Source organism: Castanea sativa, chromosome 6 (assembly GCF_040712315.1).
Source record: "Castanea sativa cultivar Marrone di Chiusa Pesio chromosome 6, ASM4071231v1".
NCBI classification, from domain to species: domain Eukaryota; kingdom Viridiplantae; phylum Streptophyta; class Magnoliopsida; order Fagales; family Fagaceae; genus Castanea; species Castanea sativa.
In genome coordinates, this window is record NC_134018.1 from 42,883,085 (window position 1) to 42,897,433 (window position 14,349).

Sequence of the window (14,349 nt, forward strand, 5' to 3'; positions counted from 1 at the left end):
GCAGACAACATGTTGGAACAAAATATATTAATCTTGTAAGTATTTTTAAATGAGTTGAAATGAGTTATATTTGTGTCCAATGTATGTCTATTAAATAGATAGAACTAAGTTAAGCTACTTAATAAGTATTTACCCTTGTATCATAAGTCATAACATCAACATGACCCTTACCATCTCTACCCATCAAATTAAGATACATAATTGATTTTTGGTGCAGGTGTGAGTGGAACTTAAATCATTTGTTCCACAATAAAGGCACCTTTGTTTTGAATTGCCGCAACAAAACACCGATATATGAACTAAATAATGACATTTACTTGGGTTTCATAGATAGCTTACTGTAGTAGCGGATACTATAAAGACAATTCAATATACAAGTTTAGTACTTTAGAATGTAATGTGTTACAAACAATTGTAATATTTAAAAGATGTCAATTGGAAGCTGAATATTTAACATTTCAACCCAAAAATGTAACATTTTCTTAATTCCCATCTACATTTCTTTTTAAGATTTAAATAGAGAAAAGAGTTAAAAGGCTCACTTGAAAGCGTTTTGGTGGGCTCCAGATCTATTACCGGTGCCATATGTTCTTAGAATGAAGTTTGAAGAATGCATGTTGGCACTTGGTGCCAAGATTGTTGCAAAACATAGACTCCTTCCACCATTAACTCCAAAGTAGCCAGAAAATTTTATTACAGGAAAGGATTAGATTATTATTATTATTAAAAAAAATTTGAGGCAGGAGAAAAATTAAAAACCCTTTTTTGGTTTTCTCATTTATTATTATTATTTTTTGGAAGAGTTTAGTTTCGAGATAAATGTTAAGATAATTACGTGTTTATTATGAGTTTTTGAGTGTCCAATTAATTAATTTAATTCATTGGTTTATGTTATCCAGAAAATAGGGGAAAAAAAGGGTAAAAAGAAACTCCTGTAAATTGTAAAATCATGAATTTTGAAATCATGTTCTAAGGAATGTCATCAGTAATAACGCTCCTACATAAATCATCATATTCCAATCACGTTCTAGCAAGTTAGTAATAACAGGAATTAACATTTCTCAGCAGTAAAGACTGAAGATCAAGGAATTGAAATTTCTCTACAGACTACAAGTCCTATACTCAAAATCCTCTGCCTCTAAAAACATACAGAAATAATCGCTTGAGTTTGAAACAACTTAATAAATTTGTCATTCGACTGTCGCGAAATTCTGCATTGCTAAGTGCAAAACACCCAAGCACCATAGACCCAGAACTGGCTTCTATAATTGAAAAGCATGATCAGAAGGGTAGGGCTGGTTTTAGAATCTGCTGCTTTCGTGGCTTTTCAATGCAGACTCAACAATCTTAACCCTCTTCGAATTCTCACTATTGACAAGTGAAAGTTTCTCCAGTGAGGATTTCAGCTGGGAGATATGGACATCATGGGCAAGATTCTTCTTCCCTGATATTTGCCTTTGTTGGTTCAATAGATTCCCCTTTGGAGATTGTGTGTGCCTTCTTAGCCTTGCAGCTAAAGCATCAATCGAAGAGTGCAAAGCATCCAATTCAACTCCTGAAAAGTGCTCTACATAGCAAAAAAATAAAATTAACCAGAATCATCATTAGTTAGTAATCTATAAATATTATTTACACACACTCATATGTAAACATAAAATTAAAAATTGTAGATATTAAGTCATAGAAAAAGGATTTGATAGGAAGAAACAGCATATGAATTCATATAAGTGTAACCGAAATGAGAAGGTTAGGATGAGTAAGTAAAAATTTTATGATTCGTCTCTCCTTAAAAAAAATTGTGACCACCCTAAATTTTTTTTAGGCCCAACAAAATTAAACTTTGCTCCCCTTTAATAATTTATTAGGCCCTTTAAAACAAAAAGAAAAAGCCCAAGAAAAATATTATTGAGCTAAAATTTGAAAGAGATGTAGCTTGTTGCATTGATAATGAGATTGTTATTAATAATTTCAAACTATGAAAGCTCGTAAAAAGAAATTCTAAACTTTATGTATTTGCTTTATATTTTTTGTTAATATATGAAGTTATATTTTTATTAAATTTTGTATAATTTTAGTTTTTTAATCGCCACCCTGGAAAAAATTCCTAGAGTCACCGTTAGATGTACTTGTGCCTTAATGTAATCCTTGAAGCCTATTATAAAAAAAGGCTCGGGCAGTGGCTTGAAGCAGTGCAATTTGAATATAAATTATTATTTGAGATGTTTCCCTACACTTGGTGGTGAATTTAAGCACCTTTAGGTGATGAAGCCTAGGGTTTCAGGTAGATTCTAAAAGGTGAAACCTAGGACTTGTCTTGTTCTTCTTTTCTGGTCATCCTATGTCAAAAGACAATCATAAATTAATTTCTATCCTCCATTTATCATTCCAATTTTATTAGATTATTTCTATCTTCAATATATCCCCAAAATATTGGAATTATTATTCTTTGTTTCCCTAGGAAAATTTAAGAGCTCAAGTAATTATTCCAGCAAGTAATGTAAGTAATGATAGTTTGAATTATTATATAAGCAACAAAATTGAGCTACCATACTAGGGAAATTCATATTTTTGAACTATTTCTTTCAAAGAATTTCATCCCAGTTATTAAGATGGACAAAAAAAAAAAAAAAAAAAAAAAAAAAAAATTACCAAGCTCAGACTTGAATTCTCGCTCTGCCCTGGACAGTGGTTTTTTGTGAACCCCAGGCAAGCTTCTCAACCGTTGCAAACGCTGCTCCAGAAAATTGTGCAGCTGGGTTGCACGATCAATCCTCTCCTCCAAACTTGATTGCTTATCCTCAACTTTCTGAAGCTTTCGCTGTGCACCGACTAAACGAGCATGCTGGTCATCAATTATCCTCTTCAACTGAGGCCCATGATGCTTGATCTCAAAGTGAACCTAGGAAAATGTGGTTGGGGGGGGGGGGGGGTGGTGAAGGACGTTGATTAAATATCATTCTTGAACTCTCAACAGTTAAATATTGTGCAGCATCTTCTTGCAAAATCAAGTTATTCCAGGTATGAACAATGCAAGACAATGATGAACATTTATGAAATCATAAGTCTCAAGACTACAAAACTGCAAAATGTATGGTATTTTGAATATTGTGACTATACCCCTGATGCCTTAACCACAGCTAGAAAGCACGGACATGGGTTTGACACGGCTGACATGAGCAATTTTTGAAAAATTATAACACGACACGGCGGGTACAACACCGGTACACACGAGTACGACACACCAAATGAAGCGTTCATGCTTCCTAGAACCACAGTTACCAATGCAGTGCCATTTTTGAGGCCATCCTTAAAGCAGTCTTGCAAAAAAGATGGACTGCTTTAGTGATTATTAATAACTGTTTTATTCATCTCCAAGAAGTGTTTAGTCTTAGCTGTAGCTCAACTAAGTTTTGGGACATTATAATCACTGGGTAGTTCATAAATTAACAACCTTCAATTGATATTTTTTGCTTCATTAATGAAAAAATTCTTCTCCATGTTTTAAATGTAGAACCTCACAGAATACACAATATTGGTTTAAAAATGAAGATCTTGAAACCTAATTATGCCCTAAGATCAAGATGAGGGACCAAATATGTTGATGAGCTCCTATTGTAAAGGTATCGGTTTGTCAGAGAAAAAAGTGGTTATTGCATTTTTTTGGTTTGTAAGTTCTTACCTTATGTGCATACTCCACATAATTCTCATGGAAAAGCTTGAAGTACTGATGAAGAGTTTGCCGACCTTCAATAGAGTCAGCAGCAACAGAACGTAGATTTGGTTGGGCTTGTGGAAGAAGAATAGCCTTAGGTCCACGAAGGAGTTCTTTGCTTATAATATCTGGTATATCTCTCTCTTTCTGTTCTTGGAAACTAATGGACTTGTCCATATCAACATGCATAGGCAGCAAAAGGTTCCAAGTTTTCATTTCTAGCACAACACATTCTTGACAAACAGTAACTCCCACAATCCATGAATATCCAAAAGAATCCGATAAAGACACAAAACCACAGAGCGGAGACTGCACAGGGTTTTCTCCTTGACATGTACTTAGAATAGGATGCACTGAGGGTGTTCTCATGGTCTCATCCTTGCCTCTAGTCTGATTGGTAAATGGTAGAAAATGCAACACTATTGAATCTATCCCTCCTTCGTGAAGGGAAAATAATCTTTCTGGCATAAGGGGATCAGCAAACAGCATGATAAGAGAACCACTATCTGTTTCCCTTGGCAGAGCTAAATCCACTATAGCCAGTCTCAACAGAGGGGGTGGATGGCCCAACCAAAAAGTATGGTCAAGTGGTTGATCAAGCTTCACAATAGGAAGTTCCCCTTCAATCGATTCACAAATCATAGCAAGACCAAGAACTTGGTCATTTGGATCAACACGAAGACGAGGTGGACTGTCAAGATTCCAAACTGGCTGGATTTCATCAGCCAGGGCATCTATTTGCAATTGCCCACCACTCCAGGCAGTCACCAGAATTGAGTCTTTACTAACTAAATTATAAAGAAAACTGACAGCACGGCCTTCACATTCAGCACCCCGAACTGCTAAATTTTCATCTCCACCATGACATACCTTCTGCAGAGGCCCCTATAAAATTACAATTATGAAACTCAGTTGACTTCTTGGAAACATTGGAATAAACAAGGCCGAGTTTTAAAGTAGAACTCAATAAGATATCATTTCCTACGTCAGTTACTTATTTGTGCATGATTCAGCTATACTTGAATGAAAGCATAAATTTAGACAGAACTCAGCACATTTCAGGTGAATGTGTGTAGACATAGATCCACTTGACCCATCCAAATTCTCAAAATCTTCCAATGTTAAAACAGAGCAATACTGAGTTCTAAGTCTGATAGCGTCTCACATTTTTAAATATTCATGCAACAAAAGAATGGGTGAAAAACTAGCCCACACAAAAATTTCTAAATTTTTTTTCAAATCTTCCTCTTCCAGGACCTAACCATTAGGTACAGGTCCATCACATCTATCCCATACCCTGTTTGGCATAAGTAATTTACAGATTTTGGAGCATCATGGAACATTGGCAGGAAAGTATAGGTACCTGCAAGGAAATTGATGCATCAAATAGAGCATAAGGATGAGCTCTAAGCATAGACAGATCTCCCCCTTCTGCTTCTGGGTTTGCTAACTCAGGAAACGTTGCTTCCAACCAAGAGATTGCCAGATTAGAATTACTAACAGCTGTTGAATTGGCTGATTTCAGTCCAAATGTATGAGCATCACTGTATATCTCTAGTATAGATTCCCATTTATAGAAACTGTTGCAAAATAAAGCATTTGATCAATACTCAGATTTATATATATATATATATATATATATATATATATATATATATTTTTGATAAGTACTCAGATTTATATATATATAGTCAGCCAGCAGGCAAACTGGAACAAATTTAGTGTATAAGCTTTCAAAAAAGCATCAGGGTATGACAGTCTCATAGATAGCACCGAGGCACAAATATGCAAGGGGAATAAGAAATGTGTCACATAATTCCACACAAGATATAATATGAGCATAAATAGAGCAACCAATATAATAAAGAATTTTCAAATAAGGAAGCTCCTGGGTGGATCATAAAAGGTGCCTCCAACTTTACTGTGTCTCACATAGTAATAGGCAAAATATAGCCCTCAATCTCAAGAATCTTAAATCTCTTGAATGTTTTAATAAACATCCATAACTATCTCTAGAAAAAACTGTAAGCCTTGTAAGTCTGACAAATATTAATAGAGAAAAAACAAAACAAAACAAGTAAACCATAAGGAATCATGTACCTCCCAAATGGAACAACTGGGCAGAGGATGTAAAGTGAACCATCAGTGTATAACACAAAAACCTGCGCATGGCGTAAAAGTGATAACCAATTAAATTAGTAGTTACAAATTAAAACACTACTCTTTGTAACTAAGCACAAGGAACTAGCAACATAACAAAAGATGAGCAGGCTACACAACCATAAACAAGATCAGTTAAAGGAAAATTGTAAGAGTAGTTCAAATCAAAACATACAAAGTCAAGAACAACAGGCAACACATTTGAACATGACATGTGATCATTGATATCAAGAAAGCATTAGCTGAACCACAATGCAAATGAACTCATACATTAAAGTATTAAACACAGAGAATAAGACAAATCGAGGCAAAGGGAGCACTAACGTACTATTAGCATCAGTGACATCTCTTTCTTTATTTTCTGCCCTTTCTTTGAGAGAGGGTGGAGATTTATCCATTACAAAGAATATATGAAGAATCAAATGTCATTATGAGTTTCAACTGAACTTACGCTAAACCTGTCCCATAAGTGGTCACCCCCAAAAGAAAAATCAACAGGACAGATTGATGTGACATTCCTGGATCTACCGGGTTCAACAGGCTGTAGATAATATTCTTGTTCTGGTAGCAGCAGATCTGACGACAAATCAAAAAGTCTAAAAGAAAATGAAAAAAAAGAAAGAAAGTAAATACAATATAAGTCTCAATCAATCCCAGAGATAATTGTTTTTAAAAGGATTGGTCTTAATAAAACAATGCCATGTTTATCAATAGTATGTGCAAGGTGAGAAAGCCACAAGTGTTTTGGAAACTCCAATAATGGTATAAACTTATACACCCTATAAAAGATAAATTATACCAATTGATTTAAGAGTAACAATGTAAAGCAAGCTTAAAAGAGATGAATCAGGCCTTAGTCACCCAAACAAATCCCATATCAGCCAAAAGATAAGCAAACCCACTTTGAACCATGAATACAATTACTTCTTCTGCTCATGGCTATCATTTATAATTTTCAATACAATAACCAATTTTTACAATATCTCCAATTATTAACTATAGTTCATATGCCAGATTATTATGACATTATTTGTTTAACTTTATATAAATTTTTACAGTATATACAATTATTGAGCTCACAATATGTAGTCTAATTTTGAAATTTGGTGAGACGCTGTAATATCTAAAGCCTTTTGATTAAGTGGACTAAAAGAGTGTACATGGAAAGTTTAGTAAAAGTAGAAACATAGATGAAGCGGCAGCAAGACTCGATGGTCAAGAGATACAAAAGAGCAAGACCTTTTGATATCTTGGATCAATAATCTATAAAGATGGAGAGATTAAAAAGAGGATGTGAATCATAGGATAAGGACAGGGTTGATGAAATGGAGAAGCAAATCAAGAGTATTGTATAATTGTAGAATACCTATTAAGTTAAAGGGAGAATTTTATAAGACCACTATAAGACTAGCTATACTCCAAGGTACTAAATGTTGGGCTAATAAGAAGCAACATAATGTAAATGAGTGTAGCTAAAACGAGAATGTTAAGATGGATGAGTAAAAATACATTGAAAGATTGTATTTGAAATGAGAAAATTAGATGGGGGAAAGTTGCTTGTAATGTTTAGTCAAGTGCAAAGGAGAGCGATTAAAATTCACTGGTAAGAGATAGTGAGTTGACTCGAGTGAAGGGAATGAAAAAGGTAGAGGGAGACCAAAAATAACATCAGTAAGAAGTAGTTAAAATGGACGTCTCAATTTAGTAAGTAAACAGACTATGGTTTTGGATAGAATATAATGAAAGACAAGAATACATGAGGCCGACCCAAATTAATCTTGTTGATGATCCATAACCGACCCCAAAAAATTTGGGACTACAGCTTTGTTATTGTTGTAACATGCATGCCGATGCCTATGCTAGGATGTGAATCATCATAAATCTTTAAAAAATAATAATAAATAATACCTGAAAACTGAATCTGAAGAAAGAATTCCCATATGGGTGTCACTATATGGGTGCCATGAAACTTGTAGCATACGTATGGCATTGGAGCCATTGGAATAGAGTTGTGAACCAACAGTAACAGTCCTGTAGATTAGTTAAAAAACAGAAAGGTACGATAAGAAACTTTAAGAAGAAAAAATTATTATTTTTTTAAATAGTAATAGTTCTATTATATCCTAGAACACAGAATATATCACACCAATATGCACATTGTATGAAGTTAACTTTTCCTATTAGAATATGATTCCCCGAATAATATTTCAAAATACAATCGAGGTGCCAGTGTAAGTCACAATTCATTTCACTAAGTGTTGCTTCCAGAAACAACCCAAACACACATGCATAAGAGAAAACAAATGCCAACATCTTGCTAGTACCTGCAAATTATGGCATTCTCTTCGGTAGAATTACGTCCATAAAGGTACATGACACATAAACCATCTGAACCAGCAAGTAATATCGCAGATCCATTCCTATTGATGGAGATTTTATGAACCACAAAGTTGAGCTGCACATCTGCTTGTAATACCTATTAAATTATTGATATTATCAACAAAGCACTGCAAGCTAAATGCAAAAAAAGAATCAACATAGGTATCCAAGCATGTGAGGAAAAAATACTGGGTATTTAAAAAAGACACCTACCAAGAATTTTCACAGCCACTGTGCTTAGCTTAAACAATTGTTTCAAACCAACAATACTGCTCAACTCAACTCTTTAAGACTTTATCCTAAGTTACCTGCCGCTCAGGTCGGGCTGCATGAATTCTACATCACTACTCCACTCTATGTCAAGTCAAGATTGCATGAAATCAGATAGGTCATTCCCTATAGTTTATGCATATTGAACAAGATGGAACTATCTAGTATGTTTAGTCTTCTATGCTTCTACATGCTCAGCTACTTGGTTGTCACTCCTCCCCCTCCACTCCCCTTTTCTTTTTCAGATTTCAACACTTTCAGCATCTTACAGAAACCAAAAAATGGGAGTACTTATATAAAAAATGAAAAACAAAACAAGAACGCACATTTAATTTTAATGGTTCCTACTACCTCATTATGGTGCAATTATTAGCCTACCCCTCCTCTACTTGCACTCACGAATGCCACCCCAACAATCGCTTTACCTTACTTTGTTGCACCATCCCTCTTACGTCTAACTTTAACGGCACTAATATTGCTAAGTCCATATCTTGACTTCCTAGTATTCTATACCAAAACGCCCGCTTAGCCCCACAATGATCCCATAAAACATTAGCTTGAATAAATAAAAAATGGAAGTTACAAAGATAGTCCATTCATGCGATCACACAACAATCAATATTTACTTACATTTGACAAAATTCAGTAAAACCGCACTAGACCTTTAGCTAAAAATAAAGGAAAACGAGTTCAGTTGTTCAACAAGTTTCATGATCCCCCGCACTATACCATACCATAACGAGGAAGCATTCTTGCAATTTAATTCCATAACATAATGAAGACTCCACAACAAGTTTCATTAGATGAGCACAATTTTTTATATCTAATTTTTCTTTTCTTTTCTTTTTAAGATGATTCTTTGCTACAATATACAATACCATAATGGTGTGAATTGTTTTCAATTCTAAACAATTCAACCGATGTGATATGTTTCCATTGCTCATCACATAAACTTATGAGAGTGTTATCAACAGCTGCCGAGTTCAAGCCCTAAAAGTAAACTCCACATTTGATTGCTGTAAAAACGTCTTTAAAATAACTTTAACTTCAAAATTTTCCACACTTTCTATTTTCTCTAATCTAAACTCACAAATAGCTCCATTATGCTGAAAAGATTAAAAAGAAAAACAAAAATATTTTTAAAATTAATGAGAGAGAGAGAGAGAGAGGACCTTAGAGGGAGAAGAGGCGAGGACAGAGGTAGGTTGGGGTTCGCCGAGTCGAATAGAGATGCGATGGAGGCAGTGTTGGTTGGAGTCCCAGAAGTAGAGCCTGGTGGCTCCGTCCCAGGCCACAAGGTTTCGCGGCGATGACGTGGCGGAGGTGGAAGCGTGGTCTTCGGTGGTGGTGGTGGAGAAGATTGGGTGGTTTTGAAGGGGTACCCATTCCACTTCTTCTTTGGGCGTGACGGAACGCCTTTGTGTTAAATTCGGGTCCTGTAAGTCGAAGTTGAACCTCATTTTTTTTTTTTAGGGTTTTATTTTGCTTTTACTCTCTCTCTCTCTCGGTTTCTCTTCTCAGCTGTGCTGTGAGAGAGTGAGACCGCAGGGAGCCCTGGATGATTTTTTTTGTTTTTTGTTTTCAAAGAAAGAAAGAGGTAGAACGTAGAAGAAAGAGAATGAGTTTGCAGGAAACGACGCCGTTGCTTTTTCTACAAACAAATTTATTTGGGAAAAACCGGGAATACAACTTTTAGCATATTATACATACAACTTGCCGTTATCCGTTCTCTTAGAAGACCTTGCAAAAATGGACTCGGATCGGATATTCCACCCAACTCCGAAGGAAAACCATGGAGAGTAAAAAAAAAAATTTCTCTTATTTATGTTGCAAAAAAGACAAATACAATATTATCGAGGTTCCATAGTGGGTTCTTCTCTGGTTCTCAGTTGTCGACCTCCTTTGGACCGTGGTACCCGGGTTTTGTATCGAGCTTTGCTTGTATAGTCGGCCCAGCCCCAGTCCATTAGGCTCAGTTCACCCACATATACTATTATAAGTTTGGTTGTAAAATTTTAATAAAATCTCGTATTTATATATTTTACCTTTTTAAACTTATATATTTTATTTATACCACTATATTTACTCTTGTTGTAAAACCTCAATATCTTAACATTTGAACATGTATATATGATTTGACAATGAAAATAAAAGGTTTTGAATGATAAAAAACATGTTGATGTTTTATTTATTTATTATTTCAACTGTTGTTAAAGTTGTAGTTAATGATGGAGATTTAGACATGAATAACATAACAGTTGAAGGAGTAGATGTCTTTAGGTAAATCACTATTATGATGGAAAATGAACAAAATTCGATTCTTGTATGAGGAACGGAGGTGATTTATGCACACCAAACATGTATTAAATAAATCAAAGTGCCAAGTAGGGATGGCCATATCCATTGAGTAATGGATATCCAACCCTACCCGATCCAAATATTTTGGATAATACCCGGTTCTTTATGGGTAGAGCTTAACCGGATAGGGTATGGATATTATCCGAATTGTTCGGGTAGGGTATGGATATTATCCAAACCCGACCCGTATTAAAAAAAAAAACCTAAACCTCTCTCACCGTCACTCACATTCTCTGCCTCTCCAGACTAGAGCTATTGAGCTACTCTTTTCTCTTCCCAACCCATCCAAGCACGTCTCTTGGTCAGTCATAGCAGCACTAATCCACCACGTCTGTGAATCGCTGATCTTAGCTGCCGCCGACGATTCGTCGTTCTCGTTGTTACGGAGTGTCGAATCGGCTTCTTCTACTTCTAGTTCCACATAACACTCGTCGTCTTTTCTCGATCTTTTCAGATCTGACCCAGACCCGTCTCGATCAGGAATCTTGTTCTCGTCTGCCTCCATGACCATCGGGTCCTGGTCTGGGTCAGGATTTGGATCCGTTGTTTCGAATAGCGACCCCTTCGCCGTCGAGTGGTTGACCCAATAGAGAGTCGAGAACGTTGTTTGCGACACGCGGTTGACTTCCACGGCGGTCCTCTAGGGTTCCAGCGAAATACTGAACGCCTAAAGCCAGCTCCGGCGGTATCAACAACTACGATAACGGCGTCAAATCGTTGACGCTCGATAGCCCAACCTCCCACTCCGTCTCTCTTTCCTCATCGCCACCATTTTCGCCACCCACGAATTCGTACTCGCTCATCTTCATCAACATCAAATCATATCCGAATACTCTTTGAATTTGTGAATTCGATATTTGGATCTAAAAGAAAGAGAAAGAGAGACATTTTCCGTGATATTCACTATTCAGAGCTTTGTTTTTTTCTTTTATAAAATTGGTTAGTTTTTACGTTACAATGTTTTGGATTAAAAAAAAAATTAAATGGGTTTCAGGTAGGGTATGGATATCCATGGATAATATATTCGGGTAAGATTTGGGTATGGATACTAATGGGTATTGATATTCGGGTATCCATGGGCAAACTTTTTGGGTAGGGTATGGGTATACCCGATCCATACCCTACCCATGACCATCCTTAGTGCCAATCTATTATAACCAAGAGCCAAGTAAATATAGGTCTTGGGCTCACATTTTGGTGGGTGTGAACCCAAAATTGGACTTTGTTCTGTGTATCGAGCTTTTATTTAAGAAAAGTGGTATATAAATAACATTTTTACAAATAACATTATAATAAATCATAGGTGGTAAGTTGCTATTGGTTTTATTTTGAACTCACCAATGAAATTAATTTTTATCATCTACTAACAACTTGTCACTTAAAATTTGTTGTGAAAGTGTTGTGAAAATATTATGAACATAACATTTTTATTTATTTAATTGCTAAAAAAAAGGGGAAAAAAAGAAGAAAAAAAAGGTGAAAACTACATTTTTGTCCCTACATTTTCACGCGATTCCCATTTTGGTCCATATCTTTTATTTTCACCGCTTTTACTCCCTATCCTTAAAAACGTGTCTCGTTTTTGTCCCTGCCCTTACATCAGAAACGGTAAATTCACATGTGGCAAACAGCATAAGTTAAAAATATTAAAATAATGTTTACAAGTCTCCATGTGGCTTTCCCGCCCTTTAGTTAGTCATGTGGCAAACACGTGACATTCTTTCTAAACCAAAAAACCCCCAAATCAACTAACAACTTTACCCTAACCTCTTACTCATCGCTCAAATCACCATAGACCACAAAAAAACCCCAAATCAACAAGCACAGTCCCTAACCTCTTACCCAAATAGCTTCAAAGTGATTGTAGCAGCTCCGTATTTGTGAAAGGCACATTGCAAAGGTTCTATCTCTCTCTCTCTCTCTCTCTCTCTCTCTTATGAATGCTATTTTTAAGTGCAAGGTAATCGGTCTGGGTCTTAATCTCAGCTTTTGGGTTTTGAGAATTTGGGAATTTTGAGATGTTGTGTTTTGTTCTTGCTTTGGGTTCTAAATCTGTTTCTCTTTCTCACTCTCTCTCCCTCTTCCTCTCTCCCTTTATAGCTTTTGTAGTGGACATAATATTGACTGTGATAGTGAAATATTTTTGGGATTTGCATTGTTTGGCTATTTAGCTGTTGTGTGTTAATTTTGTTTATAGCTTTTGGTATTTGCAGCTGTGTTTGTTTTACTTTTTTTTTTTATTAGGGGCCATAATATTGATTGTGATAAACAATGGAATATATTTTTTTGGTATTTGCATTGTTTGTCTATATTGTGTGTCACTATTGTTTATCAGGGCCACTATATTGACTTTGATAAACCATGGAATCTTTGTGTTGGTATTTGCATTGATTGTCTAGATTGTGTCTTGCTTTTCGAGAAGTGGTTGGGTCCATGAGTTCCTTTTGTCTGTATTGTATTTTTTAAAAAATTTGTTTATTAGTTTATTAGCCTAACAAAGTATTGTTAATTTCAGAAAGTGGATATCTATTTTCTTTCCGTGACTTGCATGCAGGATGGATGAGTGTTTTACTCTGCATGTCGACTATAGTGGGCATTTTACGTGGGACCCTCAAGCTTATGTGGGAGGGATAGTTGATATAGTGGAAAACTGTGACCTAAATAAGTGGTCAAAAGTAGAGTTTGAGAGTATCCGTAGGGATTTTGGGTACATTGCAGTGAATAAGCTATGGTTTAAAATGCCTGGTGTGAACCCAGAGTAGGCATATTTCCATGAGGTGGTTGATGATGATGCTACTGTGTTCATGACTGACTTGGTGAAGGGATATGGGGACATTCATGTCTTTGTAGAGCATCCAGTGAATGAACCAGTTGAGTTACCAATGGAGGATTTAAAGCCTTTAGCTGTTAGACCACTTGGTATTGAACCATAAGAGGTAAATGCCTTAGAGGTTTTTGGTGGTGATCAACAAAATGAAGATGTGGTTTATTGTGTTAGTAGTGACAGTGACCTTCAGAGTGATCACTTTTATGAGTATACTGAGTATGAAGAGGATAATGATAATGATGATGATGATGGAGAGTACAGACTTGATTTTTCACAATTTGGAGGCCATGATAATGCTGAAATAAATAATGTTGACCATGGTGAGCCACATGATAATGTTGATGAAGAGTACAAACCTAATTTATCATAGTTTCGAGGCCATGATAATGCTGAAACTACTAATGTTGACCATGGTGAGCCATATGAGGTAGATGTTGAGCAGGTTTGGGCTAGGAGGCCTGGCAAAGCACCAGTTGTTAATGACCAAGTTGAGGAGAGTAGTGAGGCTGAGGGGAGTGACTTAGAAGAAAAGCCACAAATACAACCAATGGACATTGGTGAAGATAGTACTGATAGTTGGGACAATCAAGCTGAAGATGATGATGTTGAACTAGGACAAATGGATGGTGGTTTCATGACTTCT

The 14,349-nt window shown here is 35.9% G+C and overlaps 1 protein-coding gene across 1 annotated transcript; it reads right to left on the bottom strand.

Annotated features, from left to right (window-relative positions):
- Positions 1–977: 977 nt before the first annotated feature.
- LOC142640734 (nuclear pore complex protein NUP88) lies at positions 978–10,331 on the bottom strand. The gene is made up of 9 exons (XM_075814961.1): positions 9,694–10,331; positions 8,197–8,348; positions 7,781–7,903; positions 6,324–6,468; positions 5,813–5,874; positions 5,076–5,292; positions 3,680–4,597; positions 2,650–2,899; positions 978–1,567 (listed from the first exon to the last, which is right to left on the bottom strand). The coding sequence occupies exons 1-9, from the start codon at positions 9,979–9,981 to the stop codon at positions 1,302–1,304; spliced, it is 2,421 nt and encodes an 806-aa protein (XP_075671076.1). The 5' UTR covers positions 9,982–10,331; the 3' UTR covers positions 978–1,301.
- Between the last annotated feature and the right edge of the window lie 4,018 nt (positions 10,332–14,349).

Coding starts and splice junctions, on each gene's coding strand:
- LOC142640734 (XM_075814961.1), bottom strand. CDS start 9,981: ATGAGGTTCAACTTCGACTTACAGGACCCGAATTTAACACAAAGGCGT. Junction 8,349..9,693: donor TCGCCTCTTCTCCCTCTAAG/GTCCTCTCTCTC, acceptor ATAATTTAATAG/GTATTACAAGCAGATGTGCA. Junction 5,875..6,323: donor ACTTATGGGACAGGTTTAGC/GTAAGTTCAGTT, acceptor CGCCATGCGCAG/GTTTTTGTGTTATACACTGA.